At 31.2% G+C, this 27,442-nt stretch overlaps 1 protein-coding gene across 2 annotated transcripts in view; it reads right to left on the reverse strand.

The window, feature by feature from the left end:
• Positions 1-7,025: 7,025 nt before the first annotated feature.
• The window catches only part of LOC134722191 (uncharacterized), a 102,739-nt gene continuing 82,322 nt past the window's right edge, over positions 7,026-27,442 (reverse strand). The window contains exons 65-71 of one of the 2 annotated variants that reach the window (XM_063585774.1): positions 27,225-27,394; positions 26,365-26,412; positions 24,982-25,020; positions 23,056-23,173; positions 21,507-21,622; positions 20,771-20,885; positions 7,026-7,173 (exon numbers count right to left, since the gene is read on the reverse strand). In XM_063585774.1, the coding sequence (XP_063441844.1) occupies positions 7,041-7,173; positions 20,771-20,885; positions 21,507-21,622; positions 23,056-23,173; positions 24,982-25,020; positions 26,365-26,412; positions 27,225-27,394 (739 nt within the window). In that variant the 3' untranslated portion in view covers positions 7,026-7,040. Of the gene's footprint in view, positions 7,174-13,505; positions 13,841-20,770; positions 20,886-21,506; positions 21,623-23,055; positions 23,174-24,981; positions 25,021-26,364; positions 26,413-27,224; positions 27,395-27,442 lie in introns of those variants that run through there. The other variant, XM_063585775.1, reaches the window with a different exon arrangement.

Raw genomic sequence — 27,442 nt, forward strand, 5'->3', positions numbered from 1 at the left:
AACTTATTTCATAAGTTTAAACTTTGACCTTACTATATGTCATCCTATATAATTTTCTTTATAATCAGTTCGGTCTGAAGTATATGCATGATACCACTTTACCACGCGTGCTAACATAAAAAATTATTCAAATAACACTCTTAAAGCGCATATCTATCAATACATGTCAATAAACTGTCTTCTTTGTTATCTAATAAAATATATAAACGCCATAGAATCAAGGAATTGAATATATATTACTTATTAATACAATTCCTTGATAAAATACACATTTATATACTTTGAATTAAGAAATAATGGCATGCAATTATTATAGCGATTTTGTCGTTTTAGAATTTTACGATTTCGAGAGGAATCTTGTTTAAATCATAAAAAGTATTTCAAAAAGCGAGTTTGAATTATTTGGTTTCCAACTCTGTTATTTTTCGGAATAATAAAAACCTCGCAATAATTTATGAATTTACAGCATACATTTCGCTTGTCACTGTTCACGTACAATGACTCTTCCTTTTCATCAAAGCAAATGCTTACTTTGGGTTTTAGTATTATAATGATATCATACCGTGAAAAATGTTTTCTTTGTTTGATTATAAATGGTCCAAATGTACATCAACAATGAACGGGTTTGGACGTGGTACTGTAAGTATCACAGAAATTTCTTTCGATACCAACGCCAAGATGATGACGGCTATAAACAGCTTGTATGTATGTCTTCAACACAAAGCTGATTGCTCTAAGGTGGAAGAAGGTGAATAAAAGGTTGTTTGATTGACCATAAAAGCAACCCCACTAATCCAGCCTGTTTTGTTCCATTATTGTTATGACGTATTTTTTCTTCAAACAAGAGTGTGTCTTAAGTGCATTGATTTCCTATCCGCACGATCATTTTCTATGTTCAGTGGAAAATTAGGTAAAATCTTAAATTTGCAGTAAAATTAGAAAGATCATATCATAAGGAACACATGAGTATTGTGAACTAAGTTTCAAGCTGATTGGACTACAACTTCATAAATCAAAGTGATGGAAATCACTCATGGAAAGATTAGAAGAGTAGTTTAAATTATTTCATATGGGGAAAAATGAACATTTATAAAGCACTATTGCTGAAAATTGAAAATTGCATTTACAGCAAGTCTTTAGAAGGAAACTTGCTTTTCCAGTATGAGGATAGAATGAGCTCAAATTAAATAATATAGTTCTCTTAGTTTGCACAATTTTATTTAAACTGCAGTTTATATCTTATCAAATGTATGTTGCCGGTTAAGAACATGTTTCAAAAAAATTAAAAAAAGTGCAAAAATTCTTCTACACAGCTACTTTTGCATAGGTACTATTTCTGTACTTAAAATATGAAGTACTGGAAATTTACTTTTAATATTTAGTACTTTTTCTTTACTAAAAGATTATTGTAATATTTTGATACAGAAAAACATGAATTATAATATTCCATGCTTGAAAATAATAATTTTAAGAGATTTGAAATAGAAATATTTTCAAAATGCTGAAAATGTAACTGTAGTAACCAAAACTCTGTAGTCCCTAAATTTCAAGTACAAATCAAGGAGTGTAAAATACAGGTACTGCAATATTACAATAATTTTAAAGTAATAAAATAGTACTGAATATTTAAAGTAAATTTCTAGTTCTACAGATTTTTAGTACAGCAATAGTACCTATGCAAAAGTAGTTGTACAGTAAATGTTACCAACTATCCTTGTAAGACATAAATCTGGACCAACAGCTTAAACTTCAAAGTGTCAACAAACAAAAAAAGAAAAATGGTGTTTTGGGCCATTTTGTAAGTTGAAACAGAGGTTATATGGCATTGTTTTAAAGTGCCTTTTGGTCAATTTTAAAGGTTTTTTTCAAAACAGGGCATTGGAAATGTATTTTTTCTACGTAAACCAATTAAGAAACTTATCTTATTAAAATGTGGATTCTTTCTTGATTGCAAAATTATATATTCACTTCTAATAAAATTCAAATGACTAAAATAGACATAATGATTGATGGGAAATTAACTAACACACAATGATTTGTTATAATTAAGAGTTTAATTTTTTTTAAACTGTTTCAAGCCAATTCCTGATAAAAAAAAGAGTGTACTAATTTAATTGTTGATTAATTAGAGATGATTATTGGAAATTTATCAAGTAAATTATAGGCCTTACTTGAATACCTCTGTTTTTATTCATTTTTATATTCATATTTCATTTTTTTTTATAAGATCTTGTTAATCCATTAATCATTTATCTTTCAGATATAATTTACAGAATCACTTTATGTAATGTAGATCAAAAGTAATTGGCAATAAATAAATCGATCATCCTTATAAATATCAAACATCTAATATACACATTTGTGTATTCAATTATGAGGTCAAATACTTGTGTATTAGGAATTATATGTGTATTGAGTGGTCTGTATAATTATGTAAGACTGAGGTTGATAGGTAATGTGGTATATTTGATTGGCAGTTTATGAGGTGGGGCATTGTAATTAAAGGTCCACCTTGTCTCTGATTTTTAAGTAATAATGACAGTTGTCAATCATACTAGTTGAATCAATACCCAGTTACCTAATCAAAATGTTTTTCAAAAAGCCTGCACATCAACACACCTTAATGACATACATATTTGAATGAACTGCTCCGATAAAATGACCATTTTTTTCAGTTTATATGTGTATTATGTGCAAATACATGAGAACCATAGGGAACTATATTTCAGTGTGAATACATTTAGTAACAGTAGCTAACCTGTCCTGTTGTTAGGGAGACCAGTGCCTAAGTAAAGATTTAGAAACAAGTTCTAATCTTTCCAAAAACTACCTCGACCATAAACTTTAACCTGAAGCAGGACGGACAGATTGACCAGAAAACATAATGCCCATAAATGGGGAATAAAAATAGTAAGACTTGTTACATACCCGCCAACTTTTGAAAGTTCCCATGTTTTTATTGCGCGACAACAATTTTAAAGGTTACAATTTTGAGCGAAGTATTTTGCGCGATCTGTATCGTCTAGAAGTGTCATATTTGTATGATGAGCTTATATGCCTTTTTCTAAATGCTGCTCGCATGATTCTAGCTATCAAATCAGTAGAAAAGATAAACAGGTATCTAGCAGACCAGGATTTATTTTCTAGTGTAAGGAAATTTAAAGATGCTTGTTGAAATTTCCAATTTTATACTATTCACAAATATGGACATTTAACAGGATGGGAACAACACTCCAAATCAGGGGAAATTCTTATTGGAAGAACATAACAACTCACTGTAAAAATGAGCACCTTTATATTCATATTATTTGATGAAACTTTTCCTCGAGAACAATGCATATATCAAATATTAAATGGTCAAAACATGTCAAAAGAATTTTGTGATATTTCTAAACTGATATCTTCTTTATTAGTTTGACTTTCTTTTAGAAAAAGTTGTTCCAAATCTAACAAATTGTCTCACTTTTGAGTTAAATTTTTTTCAACAGTAAAATGACCCCTTGTTTTAGGGACTGTCCCTCATCCCGGCAACCTGTTTGTTGGTCTTAGTGAAAAAAGTTTTAAATAAATTGTAATGATTAAACATTAAATGAAATATTTACCCTTCAGTTGTTGTTTTTTTATATGGTCGGGTTGTTGTCTCTTTGACACATTCCCTATTTCCATTCTCAATCTTAAACATAAAATCTGGTACCAAAATGGACAGATAACCACCCAATTCAGTTATATTAAAAAATAAAATCACAAAAATACTGAACTCAGAGGAAAATCAATACGGAGAGTCCACAATCACATGGCATAATCAAATAACAAAACGCAACAAAAACGAATAAACAAGAACTGTCATATTCCTGACTTGGTACAGGCATTTTCAAATGTAGAAAATGGTGGATTAAACCTGGTTCTATAGCGCTAACCCTCTCTCTTTAATAACAGTCTCATCAAATTCCGTTATATTTACATGATGCGTTAAATAAACAGTCATCATCGCATAACAATTTTAAAAGGGACAATTTAACAGAACACAAAAACATTTATCTACGAACACATGGATTGACTTGAGTGTCTGACGTCATAAAATTTGTATACGTCACATAAATTTGTCGTTCAATGTGCATACAAACAGTTTTAAAATTTACATAGGTAATGTAAGCATACAGAGTTAAAAAATCAAAAGTATGTAAGAACAAATTACAGAAATATACCGAGATTTAAACTAGTCCAAAAGTTATAGGTATAATATATGAGAATCAAAAAATAGTTAATTCCACTACGCGATTGAATGATTTTGACGTTTATGTTAACTTAAATATAAATGTGAACCGCGTGGATCTGATCATTTCAAGCTATCATAGAATAAAAAAGGAAATTACTAAATTGTTTTAATAGAATTCCGTTAATTCATTGTCAAATCGTAAAACAGATAGTGGTTTTATTAGAAATGTGTTAAGATAGAAAACTGATAAGTAGTGGATTCGTGAGCGATAATCAAATATCGACAAAAGTCACTCGTTGATTATCGTTTACGTTTCTACTACTACTTATCAATTCTGTTTTACAAAATCAAATCGTAAATTAAAAAAAAATGGCAGTTTCTGCGAGTTGATTGTAGAGTCACAAACATCCTGACCACATAATACATTATAAACTATTCTAAACTACCTACAATGTTAAAATATATATGTATAGGACTTTATACTGGTTGCTTTAATATATGGTTATTATTGTTAAGTTAATTGTCTGAAAGTTTAACTAACTGATGCAGAAAACCAGTCAGGTTAAACAGCAAGGTAATGAAATAAAGAAACTTACAATCCAATTATTTATTTCCATTAAATTGGTATTACAATAAAATTTGTAAGGGTTCCGCGGAACCCAGTGTCTCGCCTATTTTTGCTGTAAATTGCAGGCTCAACAACAATGAGGGAAAAAATCAATAAAAATATTCCTCTTGTTACTATTTTATGATTGTAAGAAAATCTAAGTCCATTTAAAAGTAAATTACAGAAAAAACGGAGTAATCTTTTTACAAACTTTACTTCTGGATACAATATTATAATCACAAATAAGCTTCTGTCCAAGTTTGGTACAAACCCAGGATAGTTTAAGAAAGTTATTAAACTTTTTAAAAATTTAAAAAAGGTGAATGTAATAGTTCCCCGGAGAAAAACTAAGTCCATTTAAAAGTAAAATATGGAAAAAATGGATTTATTTATTTACAAAATTTACTTCTGGATACTATCTTATGATCATAAACAAGCTTCTGTCCAAGTTTGGTACAAACCCAGGATAGTTTGAGAAAGTTATTAAAATTCTAAAAACTTTAACCACATAGTGAATGTTTTGTTTCCCCGCAGAAAAAACTAAGTCCATTTATAGTAGAATACGGAAAAAATGGAATTTTATTTTTACAAAATTTTCTTCTGGATACTATCTTATGATCATAAACAAGCTTCTGTCAAAGTTTGGTAGAAATCCAGTATAGTTTAAGAAAGTTATTAAAATTTCAAAAACTTAACCACAGAGTGAATATTTGTTGACGCCGCCGACGACGGAATGTAGGATCGCTTAGTCTCGCTTTTTCATCTAAAGTCGAAGGCTCGACAAAAATGAATCCAAAACGTTCTATAAATACTGTTATTGTGTTTTGTATTGCAATAAAATCTGCTCCAATAATTGAAAGTTAGGTGTTTTAATGCCACTTTTACGCGCCACTTTTTGGGCTATTTCGTGGCGACCAGTTTTATTGGTAAATAAAGCTGGAGTGCCTGGAGAAAACCACCGACCTGACCAATCAATCAATATTAGAGTCGAATTAACTGACACGGGAGGGATTGGAACTCACAACCTCAGTGTTGACTGGCTAGTGATTACATTAGTGGAAATACTTAGTCCACATGACCACCGAGGCCCCTCCTAGTCAATTTATATGTGCATTGTGATCATTTGTCAAAACAACACAATGCATATAAAAAAATTAAACAATGAATGTTTCGGTGATGCGGAAAGTCAAATAACCAGAAAAAGAGCTTAATTGAAATGACTATCAATTCACCCAAATTACAAACGAAAACATTCTTCAAACTCGATATGCCAAATTCCAAAGACGCATGGACCATTTGCTAAACAAGAGTGTACACTCTGAAATGTTTAGCCGGTCTAACTTATCAATGAATTTATACCTAAAGTCAGAAGGACATGGCCACAAAGATATGTACACACTATAATACTTGCATGCACCAAACATAGTTCACCCGTTGCTTATAGTATCTGACAAACTTACAAAAACTTATTATTGACAGAATGAAATATGAAGTGAGGTCAGACATGTACAACTTACATTACATTTGACCCATACACCAAACATAGGTGACATATGACTATTAGTATTTGGAAAACCAACCAAAAACGCAAGAACCTAACATTGACCAATGTACCATGAAAAGGAGGTAAAGATTAGATGATACCTGCCAGACTTACCATACTTATACCAATTACAATCATTCCATACACCACATAAAGTTGACCTTCTGTTTATAGTATCTGAGAAACAGACATAATCATCTAACTTTAAACTTGATCACTGATCTATGAAATGATGTTGAGGTCAGGTGATCTCTTTCTGGCGGACATAGCTATTCCAAGAACCCATACACAAAATATAGTCATCCTATTATTCATGATGTGTGAAATTTCCATATAAAAAATCCACTTTTTTCAATCAGTCAATGAACTATGAAAGTCAGGTCAAGGACAATAGATATATGATATACAGAACCTCCGTAAAATACGGTTACTGCTAACAAGGTATGGTGCATCCAGGTTTTCTACCTTCTGAAATATTAAACTTTACACAAAACGTTTACACTGCACCTCCAGATGGTTATACCTATGTCTCACATACTGCACCTTTATCGAAGGCGAGACAACAACACTGCATTGTTCAAATTGAAACAATGTGTGCAATGTAAAATAATATAAAAATATTTAAAATTCTAAATATGACAAAACTTCAAAAGTGTAAATGTTTTTTAAGCTCTTTATTCCTCTTTGTAATTGGCAGGATAAGTTATGATTATATTACTCCATGGTGGACATGATGGGGTCTTGCAGCACTTCCTTGGCTTAGGATCATTTAATGTACATACAGCTGGAAGATTCCATGTATAACACCTGAAAATATAATATTATCTATTATTAAATTGAAAAATATACCCTTGCAATGGGATGCTCAATTATATTAGATACTTACATATATACAAATTGACAAACAGCCTGTTTTAAACAATGGGCTGTGTTGATACTTTAAAATATTCCATACTAATAAGTAGCACAGATATAAATTCCTGCACATATTTCTACAACCATTCTAGATTAACGGAAAAAAATAAGTAAAAATGCATGTTAGAATAACGAATTGAGTGAACCTTGCCTCGAAATCGTTTAAAATCTTGTTAAATTGTTCACATAGTCAGTACGTAAAGAAAGATTTTGACATGGGGAATACAAAACAAGCTTTGGGTACATCAATACTTGTATTTCTGTTTATGGAACGAAACACAACCACCAGGATTTATCTGTGTATACCAACCGGTTATGTGTAGAAACCATAAGTCTATGAAAGGCAAAGCTTACAGAGGGTGGTAAAGGGTTATTTTCGTGCAACGTTTTCGGCCTTTTTATTTCACGTGTCTTCGTGTTTTGAGTTTTTATTTCTCGTTTCTCGTGTTTGGCTCGATGTGCGTGCTTCGTGTTTCTCCTTATTTATTTTCCGTGTTTCGTATCGGTACACCTAATTTATCGTGCATGCTTGTCCCGCATTTGATGAAAAGTAAAACGGGACTAATTCAAAGTCAGCGTGTTATGATACCTTCTGAAACTTGTGTAATATAATCATAGAACTTGATGTACATTGACTTTGATACCATTCTACTTTTGCAATTATATTGTATATATATATGTATGGTATGCGATAAGGTCCATCAAATTACTATGAATAAAATTATTTTTTTCAAATCAGATGCAACTAGCGAACCCTAAGTAAAAGGTGACCGCAGGGTCTATATGTCCATTGATAATGACTGCATGATCTCAAAGAACGGCTGACTTAAGAACTTCTAGTAATTTTTTCCTTAATATATACGATTTTATTTCTCGTGCTACGTTTTTCCTGATTTTTATTTTTCGTGCAAAGTTTTTTCAATTTTTATTTCACGTGTTTCCGTGTGCAGTACCCCCCTTTACCACCCCCCTTACACATATCTAAACATTGTCAATCAAAAGAAATTCAACGTGTGACATATATTTTTTTGGATAACAACTTTATTGCGTTTTAAAAATATAATATTACTACATCTTTTTTATACAAGAGTGTACGCACTGACATGAAGTCACTGCTAAAATAATCGTAATTGAATCTTATTTCAAAGTCTGTAATCTAACAAATTTAATAAAAGTATCACATATATTCAAAATTATTCACGGAACCATAAAAAAAGTGAAGGTCTGATGATTCCTTCTTAAAGGACATGAACACATAAAAAAAAACATTAAAAAAAAAAAAAAAAAAAAATAATACATTAACCGTGCCGGATATTAGACAACATTGAGTCCAGACATTTTTTGCCAGTGTACATTAAAATTAATGATTTAACTTTACTTTCTGCTATAAATATTATGTTCTCTCACTAAATAATTCAAAATTTGGTGACTTTGTTGAACGCATCTGTTCAATCGAATAAGAGATAAAGTACAAAACAGACTCAGTTAAGTCGGCCTCATATATTAACTTATATCTAGAAATTGACAATGAGGGTAGGTTGAAAAAGAGATGATTCCAGCTTCCCAATTGTGAACTTTCCATTTTTTAGTAACAACTTTCCAGAAGCGCCTGCAAACGGAGTATATATCTCCCAATTAAAACGATATTCCCGTGCTTGTTTTTCCTTAATAGAGTGTTGCTGCTCACAATGAAGATACTAAACCAAGATTTTCAAAGATGAATTTGATATCATTCCTTATTTTTCTGACGTCATCACGAGTTGGTATAACCGTTTCACAGATGATATCGAACATGTTCCTTGCGTCGTAACTACAATGTCCTTCCCTCTTCATGAATGTGATCTACCGAATTAGACTATCACCGGATTTGTAATAACATGAGCAACACGACGCGGGTGCCACATGTGGCACAGGATGTGCCTACCCTTCCGGAGCATCTGAGATCTACCCCATTTTTTTTTGTTGCTCAGTCTTTAATTTTCTATGTTGTGTCATTTATACTATTACTGTTTGTCCTTTTCATTTTAAGCCATGGCGTTTTCAGCTTATTTCCGATCGATGCGTTTAACTGTTCCTCTGGTATTTTTCGTCCCTCTCTTAGGCACAGTGGTATACATTCCTTTATGGTCGTTCCTTGCGCATGTTGTACCTACGATATCTATAGAAATTGGTATCCAATAAATATTAATGAATACACAATTAATTTATTTTAAAGTTTTTTTTAATAAATACATCTACATAAATACAGATACATGTGAATCAGGGGAAACTCAATTTACTGCTTACAAATCAGTGTGACCCATTCAAAAAACAAATAAACTTGATATTTTTATTTTTCGGTGGGTAATTTTGCACATTACTTTAGTTTAAAGATTTTTAAATATTCAAATAATTCCCTTGGGCATCAAAATAAACAAAGCAAGTTACAGCACATGCTAACAAGGATCACTCTGTAACTGAACGGTGCATTTTCTTCGGAGTGAATACTTTTATTTGATGTCTTGACATATATACGATTCTATATTTTTTTCGCAAAATTTTGTTATAAGTGATTACATCACAACTCATTGATAAGGCTGCTCTTAATAAAATACTTTCATACATGAATCATTTCTTTAAAACTTTACTGCAATTAGCACATATCCAGTGGATTTCTTTGATCTCATCTATTTTTGACATGTAAGAAATTAAATGGCGACGTCTGATTTTTGATGGTTGCAATTCTTTACAAATGTCTTGAAAAGACAGACCATACAGAACGTGATTTTTGATTGTTAAAGTTTTTGTTATTGCGGTTTTTTCGATTCCATCCTTATTTTTTTTAATGATATGCAAATTTGAAAAATGTTGATAATGGCTTAATTGTGCTAAGTCTACTATTTGACTTTCATATAGAAATGAACAATTTCCTTCTTAAAGTCACATTCAAAAACTTATCAAAATAAAAAGGTACCTTCACCATTATTATAGTTCTTTCTTACATTTCACTAAATATAATCATATAAGAATACTATTCAATAATTTGATTTAATTTTTTTCTGCATACACGACATACAGCAATGTCTAAACTCTTTACATCAATGTTTAAAAGTTGGTTACGAAAGCAACCGTTTTTATTAAAAACAATCACACTGTTATTCTGTCTCTATTCAGCCTTATATCCTACTGGATACTGTAAATAGACCCATGGAGGACAACTTGGTGTTTGACAACATTTTCCTGGAGCAGGTTCTTTCAGTGTACATTGTGCAGGCAACTTCCATGTATAACACCTACGAAAATAACAAAACATGCTGACTGTTAATACCTTATCATTGAGTGTAGACAAAAATGTTGGTTTTACTGGACTTAAATCGAATATCTTTCCTTTTTCTAAATACATGTACAGGTTTCCTTTCAATGCTTTGCCAAACTTGAGTATTGAAAAATGATCAACTAATGCATACAAAAAAAAGGATATAAGGCAAAAGAGTATTTTCAAATCTAGACTATTCTCTCACTTTTATTCATTTTAATAACTTTTTACCTGGCATCAGTTAATTTGCACGAGGCCACCACAAGGACAAATTGTGTATTGTTATCAAATTGCCGGCATTCCTATGGGTACGATCTGTGTGCCTCTGATTTCCATACTCTTCATATCTTTCTATGATTCGGAGTTCCGTCAGATACTTATCAACAAGCAAGATAAAAAAGGCCAGTGATTTAATTTCACATTCAGATATATTGATGGTGTCCTTTCCATGAACAATTCAATGTTTGATTAGGCAAGATTGCTAAAACCTCCAGCATACAAATTAAAACAACACAGTTTCCTCCGACTCATTTTAAAACATGTACTTCAAATGTGGCACTAGCGGTGATCTCAGTAACAGTATCATTGACAAACGAAACGATTTATATTCTCAAATTATCAATTTCACCTCTTAGTAGTTATAGAACAACTTAACATTTGAGGTATATTGCATATACATTTCCCCTACTAATTCGGTATCCAAGAGCTTCCAGCTATTCATACTTTGTGATACGTCACTAGTGTCTGAGAAGATGGGGTATGGCAAAGAAAGTGTCGTAAACTTCATTGGAAGGTATCAAGACCTTCTTAATAAATAATCCGTATCAACTTTACAAATTATAACAAATGATCTTAAATTTTAGTTAAGTAGGTAATGACGTTGTTAATCATCTTAACAAAATATTATATCTTTTTATACGTCTTTGTAAATCATTCAGTGGTCTTTTTTTTTATTATTATATTCATTTGAAGTGTCTTGTATCACCAGCCCAGTAGTCAACACTTCGGTGTTGACATGAATATCAATAATGTGGTTATTTTTATAAATTTCCTGTAAACAAAAGTTTAAATTTTTCGAAAAACTAAGGATTTTCTTATTCCAGGCATAGATTTCCTAAGCCGTATTTGGAACAACTTTTTGGAATTTTTTTATCCTGAATGCTCTTCAACTTTGTAATTGTTTGGCTTTAAAAATATTTTGATATGAGCGTCACTGTTCAGTCTTATGTAGACGAAAGGCTTATCTGGCATGCTACATTATAATCCTGGTACCTTTGATAACTATTGTATATTAGTTATAGTACTCTTCACTGTGTAGCTGTGCTTTGGTAAATGTAAGCCCGCTCGTCCTTTTCTTTGCTAAATTAGATGTGGCTCATGTAACAGTTCACCTCGGGTGAACATAAAATTAAGACATCAAAGAAAAATTCTTTAACGTAATTTTGAAATATCTAACTTATCAAATTTAAGTTAAAACACAGTGTGTTAACTTTATTACATGAGCCGTTTCAAGCTGTTTATAAATAAAAAGAATATTAATTTCAAAATTATGATTATAACTTCTCATTCAAGTTTATTCAATGAAATCTATAGCTACTATTCTTGTATATTGTGACTTGAATAACTGAATGTTATGTATAGGTCCTAATGTGTGGGTACTATGTAGTAAGCAGGTTACATTTTTCTACATTGTGAAAATGGTAACATGTCATTTTTTGTATTGCACTTTATAAATATTCAACTAAATTTTGAGTTATCCTTCGCAATCCTGAATGCTAAAAACTATCACATTATTTTTCGTCTCACTTTCTTCTTCTGGCTTATGAATCTTTATATAAGAAATTAACCAATGTAAAGGTTACTAGGACTAAACGTATTGAACATAAATAAACCTTTATTCCTTCCAATTTAAATTATTTTTTTAAAATAATTTTGTAGACCAATTTTGCCTCATTAATTGCACCAAAACCGGGTGAGGATTAGGGTTTTGTTAATGTTAAGGTAACCTTTACCCTAACCCTCATCATTCATGTAGGGGTCTCTTAATTCTTAATGTGAATGGGAGTGTCCATGTTTATATTAATTGATACCTATACAAGACATTTGATAACAAATCACGCGATATAATTCCTGAGAAAGGGAAGACTGTCTGAGAATCACAGTTTACCCACAAAGGAACTATCATTCACTTGCAAACTTCGAGTCAGAACCTTTCATTTTCTAAAGAAAAGAGTGGAGTGGCAATTAGCAAAAATTTCAATGGAGTTTACTTTCACATTTAAACCAATTGACCACATACCAATATGAGTAACCCATTCATTAAAAAACTCTTATCAATTGGTTATTTTGTTTTGTTTTAAAGATTTGTAATCCTGTAAATAATTCCCTCGTCGAGACAGCATCATAAATAAAACAAGTAAAACAGGACAGCAAACATTTGTTATTATGCTAACAGGGTTCTTCTCTGAAACTCTTTTGATTCATCACAAATGACATTGCATGCTTTAGAGTCCTTACCTAAAAATCGATCATTTATCAATTTAATAGTTTATCTTTGATCTTATCTCAGCTATTTTTTACACCAATTTGATGGTAACAGTCAGATCTTTGATCTTTGAGTTGTTTTACAAATTTCTAGATAAAAGGAAACCATACATTCCCTGAAAGGTGCTTTTTTCACTTTTTTGAAGGTTACTTTTAATAATTTCACATCTCCTTTTATTAGTATTGTTAATCCATTTAAAAATACACATTGAGCAAATACTTATTATTTTGTTTATCTTGATTTTTTGTTATATTACTATCTATATTTGATGCTTAATCTTAAAACAATTTTACATTAATATTCTTTTATGTGTCAAGTCAGTTATTTGATTAAAAATTGAACATAGCAATCACTTTCTAAAAGTCACAAAAAATTATCAAGGACTAAAAGTACATTCACTTTTATTGTAATTTCTCTAAATTCACTCAAAAAAGCATGCAGGAATAACCATTCCTAAAGTAAAAGGTTTTATTTCCTTTTTTCTATATGTATATATGCCTCAACTCTTTATCTATTTAAAAAAAGGAGGCCACTTCAGCACCCATTTTAATCAAAACAATAACAACAGCTATATATGTTTTTTCTGCAATCATTCTTCCTTATATCCTGAAGGATATTGTATAGTGATCTCCCATGGAGGACAACTAGGTGTTTTACAACACTTCCCTGGAGCAGGTTCTTTCAGTGTACATTGTCCAGGCAATTGCCATTTATAGCACCTGCAAAATAAACAACGTGTTAATAACTTATCACAGTTTTGATTAAAGACAAACTATTTTGTTCACTCAAATAAATTCCATTATCATTTATTTTCCAAGTTTAACATATTCTTTATCAATGCTTTGTGAAAAAACTTATTTAAATAAACTGAACTAAAGAGTAAAATGCTTCCCTAATGTATGAAGAAACAGGAAAATATAAAAAAAAGTAAGTATCTCTGACAAACAGAACAGATTTTTTAGCTTTCATAATATACTACATTATATTTAAAATGCAAAGCAGGATAGAAGCAGCAATAAGCAAACGGAATGTTTGTTCATCTTAATGATTTGACATAAAATATATATATGCCTTACAGCAAAATCAATATATGTATGAAATAAGTATTAATTGCAGAGTATAATTGCCCAATGACATTCCTAAAGGCATGACTGATGTATAGGTTATAAAGTCTTAACAGAGGTTAGTTTGAGGCATTATCTATTTGCACATAGCTTAACTACTGCCAACTTATCTACTTACTCATTTGATGTATATACAAACATTGACAGTATAAAATATTAAATTTTCATTATTAAATATGTATATGGGATCATCTTATGCAATAAAATTAACAATACCAATTTTCTTGCCACATATGCGCATTTCGACATTACATGTCTCTTCAGTGATGCTCGTGGCAAAAATATTTGAAATTGAAAGCTTATACAGATGAAGAGCTATAATCCAAAAGGTTAAAAAATTATAGCAAACTATATGTGCAAAATAAAAAAATTAAAAATTAAAAAGTCAAAACACTGATACAAACAATGAAGAATAATATACAAAAAGTTCCTTAAAAGCAAGAAATGAATCTCTATTTTAAATTAAATTTGATTCCTTTCACGGATTTGGCTATACTTTTTGGACCTTTTGGATTAAAGCTCTTGATCTTTTATATAAGCTTTGGCTCCGTGTTGAAGGCCATACTTTAACCTATAATGGTTTAATTTTTAAATTGTTATTTGGATGGAGAGTTGTCTCATTGGCACTCACACCACATCTTCCTATATCTATTTGGATTTTAAATATTTTGGCCACAAACATCACTGAAGAGACATGTATTGTTGAAATGCACTTCTGGTGCAAGAAAATTGGTACCATTAATTTTATTAAATTAACTCACATTAAATACCATCAATCAAAATAAAACAAAAAAAAAGGATTTGTGACATGTACAGAGAGATAAAAATAGATAAAAAAAAGAGTAAAGTGAGGTCATATTTTAATGACAGAACAATCTCAATAAGTAACTAGAATTGCCATTGCAAGCAATAGCGGATGTCACCCTTCCCCCATTGCCACTAAGCGGCAGCCATTTCAAAACAAGTTAACAGTGAATGCAGATCTATGAATTGCGATGTATCTTTTTGTAAATTTTCATTAAAATAAGTGCATCATGAAAAGTTTCACATTTCTGCTGTTTCCATGGCAACGGCAGCCATTTTGAAAATTCCAAAGTCAAAAGTCTCATCTATACATGCCAGCTGACAATAATATTAATTTCAATAAAGTTTGGAGCATTTTGAAAATTTTTGACATTTTTGCAGTTTCCATGGCAACGGTGGCCATTTTGGAAATTCCAACTTCAAAAATCGCATGCAGACTTGACAGTCAGCAATCATGTAAAGTATCATTACTTTTTGAGCATTTTGAAATTTTTGAATTTTTTGACATTTTGGCTGGTTTCCATGGTAACACAGACCATTCCAAATTCCTAATGACAAATACCACATTGGATCATGGGAGGGAACATACCATCAGAGTTTCAATGGATTTGACCTACCATTTAAAGGAAGTAAATGCCAGTTTTTAAGGTTTTTTAAGCGTTTTGACCATTTTTGCCTTGTTTCCATGGTAACACAAGACATTTTGGAAATTCCAACGCCAAATTGCACATCTTCCAATGTTGCTCATCGTTACTGTGAAGTTTAATTAAATTTGGAGCATTTTGATAATTTTGAAATTTTTGGTGTGGTATCCATGGCAACATAGTAGTTCCAATGAATGCCAAAAATCATCCAAAACCACTATATAGTGGGCACCTACATTGTACCAAAATATAATGATTCTAAGTTAAAGCATCTCCAAATAATTCACCAAAACCAAAAAGTGGAATTTTTCACATTTGTTCCGTTTCCATGGAAACGGTGGCCATTTTTAACCATTCCATAGCAAGGTGCACAACTTCAGATGGGGGTCCTCATTATAGTAGAGTTCCATCAACATTGGTTCCATTTTACTCCAAAAAACCTGACGGACAAAAAAAGGTGGAAGAATAATAATAACTAGTAATCCTGTGTTAGGATGCTAACACAAAAGTCACCAAAACGGACCCCAAATCGTTTGTTCTGCGGTATCAATGATTCCAAATTAGCTATGTGTAAAGTTTCATTAAATCGAATGGATTTTGATATTCTAACATTTTTGCCGTTTCCATGGTTATGGCGGCCATTTTGGAAATTTTGAAGTCAAAAGTAATGTCCACATATGGTAGGCAACATTTGTTTTAAGTTTCATCAATTTTGAAGCATTTTGAAATTTTTGGACATTTTTGCTGTTTCCATGGCAACGGCGGCCATTTTGAAAATTCCAAACTCAAAAGTTTAGTCTACATACATTAGGCAACATTTGCTATAAGTTTCAATAATTTTGAAGCATTTTGAAGTTTTTCATATTTTTGCTGTTTCCATGGTAACGGTGGCCATTTTGAATATTACAAAGTCCAACCCCCACTGTAATGTGTTCCCTCCATAATTATATACAATCATGTACCATTTAATGTCTCTAGAACTAATTTGACATTGTTGTTCTGGAATGTTCCATAAAAATTCACCCCCCTAAAACTATGCCAAGGAGACCCCCTACTGAAATAAAATTAGTTCCAAGTTGAAGCTGACATGTGTCTCTAAATATTCATAAAAGAAAATATAATACCATCTACTCTATTTACAGCAGAAAATTGATGAAATGCAAAAAAAAATTGACCCCACCCATCTTTGAGCCCCCCTAATTATGCCAAGATGACACCCTGGTATCATGGACATTGGGTTCTGCAACCCCCATGATGCAGACCTATACCCAGAATAAATATCAAGTTTCCATCCCCTAATGCTTTAAAGAAAATGGTACGACAGTTCAAGGGGTCAGAAAGAGAAGAATAAGAATAATAATAATAAGAAACGATACAAAAACAATAAGTCGCCAAAAACTCCGTTTTGGTGACTTAATAACAAAGAAACACTAGATTTGTAATTGCTAGCAATAACGGATGGCACCCTTCCCCCATTTCCAGGTGAGCGGCAGCCAGTTTGAAAATTCCAAAGTCAAATAGTGCATCTACAGATGTCTAGTGACTTTTTTGCAAAATTTCATTAAGTTTAAAGCATTTTGAAATTTTGGATATTTTTGCTGTTTCCATGGTAACGGCGGCCATTTTGAAAATTCCAAACTCAAAAGTCAAGTCTACATAAGCTAGGCAACATTTGTTATAAGTTTCATAAAATTTAAAGCATTTTGAAGTTTTTCATATTTTTGCTGTTTCCATGGTAACGGCGGCCATTTTGAATATTCCAAAGTCAAACCCCTGCTGCAATTGTTTCCCTCCATAATCATATACCATTTACTGTCTCTAGAATAAATTTAACATTGATGTTCTGGAATGTTCTGTGAAAATTCAAAGTTTTGACCTTTTTTGCATTGTTTCCATGGTAACAAGAGATATTTTGGAAATTCCAACGCCAAATTCCACATCTTCCAATGTTGCTCATCCGTACTGTGAAGTTTCCTGAAGTTTGGAGCATTTTGAGAATTTTTAAATTTTTGGTGTTGTTCCCATGGCAACATAGTAGTTCCAATGAGTGCCAAAATCATCCAACACCTGTATATAGTGGGCACCTACATTGTATTAAAATATAATGATTCTGAGATAAAGCATATCCAAACAGTTCACCAAAACAAAAAACTGGATTTTTTCACATTTGTTCTGTTTCCATGGTAACGGTGGCCATCTTGACCATTCCAAAGTCAGAGGGACAACTTCGCATGGTGGTCAACATTATACCATAGTTCCATCAACTTTGGTCCATTCTATTCCGAGAACTGCTCCGGACAAAAATAGTGGAAGAAAAATAATAAAAAAAAGAACAAAAAGAAACGTAGAATAACAATATGTCACCCCAACTCCGTTGAGGGTGCCATAATAAGAAAAGCAATATGTCACCCGACATTGTCGATCGGGTGACATAATAAATGCAATGGGGAAGCATTCATAATTCATCATTATGCTATGATTAAGCAAATACATAGTCCAGAAAAAAATCTTGAAAGTTCCAAAATCTTTTGTCAAAATGTATCAAAGAAGTGGATTTCATAAGGAGCCATAATGCAATAATAAGCAAAAAGTTCTATTATTTCTGCAAAAGTTATTAAATTCAAAGAACAATTCAGAAGGTCAACTGTTTATAATAACATAAATCTGAAAATGTCTAGTTGATAGGCAGGGTCATGGATCACTTTTCGAAACTCAATAAGCCTATGATGAATTCATCAAAGTAGTGTCAGAAAAATGTTTATATAAATCATGTGGGTGTCAGAAAAATGTTTATAAAAATCTTATGTGGAGCTGGGTGAGGTAATAAGCTAATCAATAGATATGGAGAACTGTAGAGGTGCTGTTGTTTTTTTTCCCCATTTTTCATACAAAGATTATTTGTAACCCATTCACCTTGAAAATACCTTCCGCAGCAATTTAATTCCTTACACCCTAAATTGAGGTTACTTTCTTAATTTTCCTAATAACTTAAACAATATATGTATGGTATATGGTTGAAAATATGCACAGAGATCTAAAGCAACTATCAGCAGCAAATCACTGGTGAAGCAAAAATCACAAAGAAACTCAGCAAGAAAGATTTTGAAGCAATTTTGTGCGAAAATAATAATAATTTTACCTGATAGAATGTTTGGTGTTATTCAACTTATCCAGTATCATCTCCTTGCGGGAAAATTTGATATACGCCGATGGTTTTTACACAGTGTATTTCATGAGAATTTATTTTCAAATGAAATACTGATTCAATTTATCAAAGCACACATTTGACATTGTCAGTTTATCTTTTACTAATTGCAAGAAAACAATTAGTATGAGCTCACTAACTGATCCAAAATCTCAATTTGTTTAAGATACAATCTAAGGTCCATTGTTTCCAGTTACAAACTATAGTTTTCTTATTTTGTTAAAGTTTATATTAGAATTCTGTCACTGGTTTAAAATATCAAAGTTGCATAAAATATTTTAAAAGTCTTTGTGATGCAATAAAATGGAAAGAAAAATCTTTTTGATAAATTGTAGAGCCCAAATTGTCAGTCTGTTAATAGTAGCATGTAAATAAAATTAATTGAAATCAAAAGTTGTACACGGATGCCCCATCCACTGTTTAAAATAAACTCATCACAGATACCAGGACCAAATTTGGACCTTGAACATAAGGGAAAATCTCTAATTAGGCGTTAGAATTAGAAAGATCATATCATAGTAAACGTGTGTTCTAAGTTTGAAATTGCTTGGACTAATTTAAGACAAGGGGTATTGATATGTTCGTCATATTGTAATTATGAAAGTGCTTCATTTTAAACATTCTTTGAAAGGAAAAAAGTGAATGAAATGAATTAAAAGTTTGCAAATCTATTTCACCTACCACTGTAATGTAACAGTGCTAAAACAGCAATTATTCACAAACTCATTTAGTAATCTATGCTTTCTAAGGTTATAACCCAAAGGACTTTTTTCAATAAATAATTGGCTTTCAAAAATATGATATTTATAGCATTTTGAACCAACCTTCAAACAATATTACTTCCAAGGAGCATAGCAACATATGTCATAGGTATGACACAACAGAATTTGTTAACACAAAGGTCACAACAGCCAAACAAACTTTTGATTTGCATTAGTTTTCAATCTTCATTGAGATATTTTGTTTAACATATATCATATTGAAATGATGTGATGACTTACAAGGTGGACAAATATCCAAAATTACTATGTCCCTAGCTCTGTTGTTGCATCAAAGGACCAAACAAATAAATGATTAAATAGGAAATGCACAATGGTACTAGGACAAACAAATCAGAGCAATTTTCTATCTATGCAACCTGGTCAACACTGTATGTACTGTTTAAATCTCTTATAGTTGCCATTTCAAATGAAAAGCAAATTTGTAGAGACTGGCAATGACACTACTAGATTCCAATGTAAAGTAACATTGACATGAATAAATTGTGAAAATATCAGTTATGATGAGAGAATTTTTGATAAGCATAATAGTGACATCCTTTCATTTTTTGTTGATGCACACCCAAAAAATTCAACTCCTTATCTTAATGTTCTTCTGTTTATATTAAATCATAGTAATAATTCATGGTTTTGATGAAAGTAGTCCATCATTCAAATTGGAATAGAATCCAACAAAACATGACAGCACTCTCCTGGTGATTACAGATGGGAGTGTTTCAACTACATCTTCATTTTCTATAAATCTATCTAGGACTTTATTTTGACAGCACCAATAACATTGAATTCAAATAGTAAACAATGTATAGTATTATTTGACCAGCCGTCTTTAACATTTACTGTTCACTTATACCAGGTTTTTCTTCAATCATTTTATAACTTGATCAACAGTCACTTTGAACACAATCCCTCTCATTCAATTTTATATTTAGCACCAGTTGATGTGTCACTTGGTTATGGTTACCAAATCAAATTAAAAACTTTGAAAATCATGTATCCCTGTTGCAAGGCTTTTTTTCAATTTGAGCAATTTACTTTTGACTGATGAGATTGAATGTCCCCCTTGGTATCTTTTGCCTCTATTTTACAAACTTACAATTCTTTACATCTATAGAATCCAAGATTTGCTTGAAGACATTCACATTTGTATTTACAATCATCAATCCATGTGTCATCCTGTCCATAATATTGTCCTTTGTAAAAACAGGTATCTAAACAGGAGAGAAATCATTAATATACTAAAAATATACATTTATTGGTAGTAAATCACCTTCCCTCATCTCATGACAAGAAGCAAATTGTGATCTAAAGTGATCTAATAATTTGAAGTAAATTGATACTCCTCGCAAAAGACAAGATACCTAGACAATATGTTGCAACTTCAAGATAGTATGTAACATTAAACAAGGTGAGCTTGCGTGATAACCAACAGAGATGAAGAATTGGTTAAACAGATATAAAAAACATGAAATATTGTTAAAATGTGCAAAAAAGATAGTAAATTTAAAGCATTTTTTTCAAGCAAAGAAAAGTACAAGAAAAAATAACAAGAAAACATTACTATCGGGCACCATGTTTTATGTGTCATTTTGTACTGCCAGGACCCCTGACTCCTTTGAACAACTAGTACACTTGCTACTTCAAATTGTTAACTTAATGACAATATCTTCTAGGACTTTTTATTTTGCAACATTACAACATAATATTTTCGAGTTTCGCTTTGGTAAAGATGTATTAAAAACTTAAATGGTCTGATTTAAATTTACTATTTCACGTTTGCAAAAAAGAATACTATATATTTGCAAAACAGTACAGTTGTTTCTTGTAATTACTTGGAGGGGCTGTGATAATTAGTCCTATATCTGGTCTACATTCGACATGACCACAACATTGACCATTTGGTATCACCACTTCACATAACTTAGGAAGATGGTCATATACAGGACAACTGAAAAGAAAAGTAACCAAATTTATATCCTGGTTATATGAGGGTAGAAATATGAACAATTTTATCTAGATTAAATTAGAAAATCTTACTTTAAGCAGACACAGTGGTTTGTTCGTGAAGTATATTAATATAACTATGAATGGATTTAAGATTTTGATGTATAAGTGAACCATTACATATATGAACATTTAAACAATTTATATGAAGTTTTCTGCATTAACTTTTCTAGTTTGTTCTGAATGTCAAAATTTGATGTTATGCATGTGCAAAAATTTTCAGACAATCTGAATGCAATCCAAGATTTGTGTTTCAAAGATTGAATCTCTTGGAGGCCTCTTTGGATCCTTTGGGATTGTAAAGGTCAAGCTGGTGTGTGTGTGTGCCCTTATGTATAATGTTTGGCAAGAAGAACTTTTCTTCAACATAAATCTACTCCACTGAACATATTAGCAAAAATCGCCCTTCAGATAATCAACAGATTTTGATTAGAATCGAAAGGGGGAATTGTAAGTTTGCTTAGTCCACATCCAATAATATAAATTCTTAACATGTTTCCCTAAAACCAAATGGGGATGTGGTGTGTAATATTAACATACTACTGCAAAAGACAGCTCAAGTATGACTTCATAATATAATGACTTCATAGACAAAGTAGAAAAACAAAAATTTCAATCAGTTGATGCAGCAAAATAAATCACATAAAAATGTTTCTGGCCAAAGTTGATTTGAAGTCAGCTTATAAATCTGTTTACATCAGTCAATGTAACTGGTTATGGTTGATTTTTCCCAACTGTCAAACCAATATCTTTATTGATTAAAATAAATCCTTTACTTTCTTTGATACATTTCAATTATTTTAAAAGTAAACGAATTTACAAATGTCATTTCAGCTTTTATTGTATTGTTAAATAAGTAGAGTACTATTTGTTTTAAATAACTCACAATTATCATGTACTTTGTGTTAGGAGTACCACAGGTTTTCAACATAAATTTACTTTGTTTGTAAATAGATTTGTTGCTAAACTGGTTCTTTCTCCTAGACCAAATTTTTTTTCAGTTAATACCTTCAACCATGAACCAGTTCTTGGATCCCTTACTGATCTCTGATAAGTGTTCAACAATGCTTTCATTTGCACTGTATCTTGTTAGCTTTTGGTTCTATCCCCATAGAGATAGCACCAAGTATTGGTGCCATAGTCCCAAATAATATAAGGAGTAATATATAGAAAGGATTGGAGGTTGCTAGTTATGTGGATGAATGGCTTAAATTATATTGCTTCTGTCTTACATTTCATTTCCAAGTTAACTGCATAATTAATGTCTGCTTGATATCTAACAACTTCGATGGAGAAGACTTTTCAAGTAAGATTACTTGTGTCTAATCCATTTTGCTTTAATTCAGCAAATAAAGTATGTTTAAACTAACAACTTACAGAGCATTACATGAATAATGTCCACTTTGTTCATCATCACAGGTACAGTTGTAGTCACAACCATCTTCCCAGTTGTCTCCTTGGTGATAAAGTTTTCCTTTATACAGACACCCACCACCTAAAAAGAAGACAATATAATCTGATATTCTCTATCATTGTTCATGGTAATATAATATACCTTATACAGATATTTGGAATGTCTGAATGTTGAATAAAATATTTTTTTCTAATTTTTGTTTGATTTATGATTTTCCCGACCTGTTGATTATTTTTCTTTAATAAACTTGTGGTTTGTTTGATCAGTTTTTTATAGGACAAAAGCAGTAGGTCTGGTTAGGGCATTTCGGCCTCAATTTTCAACTTCATCTAACGAAAGATTCTAGACACTGTTTAAACATTTAAGTGTCTATTTCAAATGACTCAAATGTTTTATGTCATTAAAAACGCTCCCATTCAAGCTTAGATATGAAAAATCTATCAAATATGCCAAAAATCGATAGAAACAGTCTAAAATTTAACTAAAATTAGTAAGATTTCAGTAATCAAGCATGACTTAATGATGCTAGTACCCGATATATGTACATTGTATTGTCGAAAACAGCCCATATTTATGTAGTGGAAGCATTTTACTTTCCAATAAATATCGTAACAATTACATTTTAACAATTTTCTAAAACTGCTATATTTTGGGGCCAAAAAGGGGTCTTACTGAACCTACTCCTTTGATTCTGAAGATTGATTTCCATTGATTTACTCTGATATTTTCATAGTGACATCATTAATAAAGAGGATTATGTCTGATGAAGTCACATAGAAAAAACTCATCTTTCTCAGATCTTTTGCAAATAAGGATCAAACTTGTTTGCATATTGTTGAAAATAGAGGATTCCCCCACCAAATGTCTTGAAATACGATAATTATCCACTCTTTATATTTAAATTTAAGAATTTAAAAACACTTTGTTAGCTTCGCATTTTTAAAAATTAAAAATTTAACTGTGTGGATAAACACATGATATGCAGTAGAAGAATCTATATGTAATCCTACATCTCAATGATGATACAATATACACCCTTACATTAACATTATGTTTATCCAATACTAATATATTTTCATTCATAATATTCCATAGAGTACTACAAATATAGCTTGCTGAAATTTATTATCAAGCTTTATACCAACCAGCTATACTATGTGGTGCAATTGAAGATTCAAAATTCCAATTTTTCAAATTCTTATATATTCTTAAGATACTGGCCATGCAAAAAATTTACCAGGAATCTACAAACAAAAGCTTCGGAAATTTTAAAGGCAATATGCCAGCATGCTATTCCATGTAACACAAACTCAGTTGGTCCATCATCAAATTTCTGTTTACCAAATATTAATACATTATTCTAACACATATTGGCCATATATGAATTTTTCATTGCAGTTGTTTTTAAAATCACAAATGAGCTCTCCTAAAGTTGCCATCAGACTTTATGTGCACATGCTTTATAATTTAATTCAATTCAATTTACAGACTCATCAGACAACTATCCACCAGCAACTTAATGACATAGAAGTTAACAACTATATATAGGTCACTGTATGGCCTTCAACAAATAGCAAAACAAATACTGTATAGTAAGCTATAAAAACCATCAGTATTTTTAATTCTTTATCAAATACAATAATATTCAGACATTATTACAGTGTTTGAATTTTTAAGAATAAGTTAATTTGAAGGATCAAGAGCTGACATAGTTTGTATCTTAATTACAGGACTCTGTAAACAAATTCATAATTAGATGTAAAAAATATACAGCATGGTTAAAATAAGAGGTAAGCTGGATAACCAGACACAACTTTCGAATAGATAGAATTATGTATCCCATTTCTTATCACAAAAGAAGATATTTTCACAATTTAAAACAACCTCACCTGTTGTATTAACTGTTGGTAGTACCACATTGTTTGGACCTGTAAAATATAAATAATGCATTAGCAAGTATTATCAAAAAATACAAACCAAAAGAAAATAGTTTCAAGCCCTATGATTTCTAAATCTTTCATTGCTACTTTTAATAACAAATATGGGTCTTTATGTTTATCTAAATTACACGAAACTTAATCAGGTTGAATAAATTAAAAGTAAAATAACAAAAGTACCAAATTCTGAGGAATATTTATATATTTTTATATTTTTATATTTTTATTTTATGGCGTATAAAATTATAATCCTGGTACTTTTGATAACTATTTAATGGAAGTCCCAGAGCAAATGGGAACATCAAAAGCTCAAACACATAAAACAAATGGATCTAAACTGCCATATTCCTACTTGGTACAGGCATTTAAGTTCCAGTTAATTTCAATTTCACTATTTTCTTTCTCTTTTGTGTAGATAAAAAAAGAGTAATTTGAAATGGTGAGACCAGGATGGCAAGGAGTTAATTTCTGAATAGTAAACAAGTCTAATATGGACTCATAGAACCTTAGAAATCATAGGCTGTTCTCTATTTGCAATTAAGATTTCTTTGCTCTTTGGAAGAAGGTAAGTATCACGCAGTCAAAGTTGTTTAATTGCCTATAGTCAATGCAGAAATAGCTTCAAACTTTTCTTTTTACATATGACATTTGCTGACCATGGTGAATGTATCAACAGATGACATCAGCTTCCAGAAATTGTTGAAGGGGGGTACCAACTTCCAAAAGCATTACAGGTGGAATGCATACATGTCGCTGCTTAAATTGCTTTTCATTCTTCATTTTTTTGAGATGGTGCACATGGTTCCTATAATTATGACCTATGATGATGTATGAAGTACTAAAGACATATTCAATTCCAACAAAGTATTTGCCTTCCTTGTTTTTCTTCTAGTTAATATGTTGGTAGGCTTACATCATGGTTAGTTTATACATTGTTCTTATGTAAGCAACTGATACTGGTTTAACTTCACACCACCAGGCATTTGATGTACAGTGATAATTATTGTTTTAATGTTGCAGATGTGTTCTGGTTCAAGTCAATTATCATAAATGTTGAAAGAGAATTGTATAATTCAAACTACATACAATCATAAATTACCAACATCCTAAGTAAAGAATAACATGTCTACCTTTCCTTCTACAATGATTTTTATGGCACGGTCCTTATCAGTGACTTTTGTGATTATATCAATATAGAAATTATTAATTCTTCATTTTAGAAGATCAATGTGTATGCTGTGATGACTAATTTGAAACCACTGTCCTCTCTTTTGATAATTCCTTTGAAAGCTGTTAAAGATGGCATCTGACACTTGCTATATTTCAGAAACTTACATTTACTATGTCCCTGGATAGTAAAGACATCTCCAACACCCGCTTTGGCTGTAAAACACAATAAAATCATTCATAATTCTGAATCTTGAATGTACACTTCATGACTAAAAATTGTCCGTCATCCTCGCAAATATTTTATAGTAGCTAATATGACCAAGGAAAACACAGTCTCAGAAGAATAATTAAACTTCATAACAAACATGGTTCAAATATATGTATTGATGACAGTTTCATAATGCTAGGGATGACCACACCTTTTTTAAATTTGGATGGAGAAAATGTAGCTCCTAAAATATCCTTTACTAGTATACTTAATTTTATGACTGCAGTATCTATAATCATCAGCAATTTGTCTTAATATATCTCTATAGAATATGAAGTTAAATGTAGTAGTTAAACTTTTTCACAAGTACTAAATACTGCTCTAGTTGTTCTTTCTATGAATGATATAGCATGCATTTTATTGGTGAATTAATGTCAATAGACATGAACAGTATGAAATATACAAATAAATATCACTCTGGCCTTCATTTATGTTTTATTCATTATTTCACTTCTTTTATTCACTTTCTATGTTACCTTTTCAACTGATCAAGGAACATTTGAAGCTATGGCAAACATGTGTATTTAAAATCTACACAAGTTTGATCTAGAAAGATCTCAAAATTTAAATGAACACATTTTACTCAACTATTCTTTGAAAAATTATCAGTTTATATCAATTGAACATTGTTAAACTTAAGATGGTTAAAAGTAATACAAATTTATTTTCAAATTTCCCCATGGAGTTAAATCTTATTTTCAAAATTTGGTCTAATCAAGGCAAATTGTCATCTGCAAAGGTAAAAATGAAGACTCACTATAACCCCAATGAGCAGAGGACTGTCCTGGAGCATAATAGAAAGCTGGTTTCTTGTCTGTTTCCATAAAACATCTGTTTGCTGTAGATATAAACATCCAACCAGTAGAATCACATTTTGATTTATCAGCATTCTGACTGGCATAGAATTCTCTGAGGAAATCTGGATCTCTGAAATGGTTATTGATTCCACAAATTCAATCAGTACCATGTTTATTA

The sequence above is a fragment of the Mytilus trossulus genome, chromosome 6 (genome assembly GCF_036588685.1).
Source record: "Mytilus trossulus isolate FHL-02 chromosome 6, PNRI_Mtr1.1.1.hap1, whole genome shotgun sequence".
In the NCBI taxonomy this organism is placed as follows: Eukaryota; Metazoa; Mollusca; class Bivalvia; order Mytilida; family Mytilidae; genus Mytilus; species Mytilus trossulus.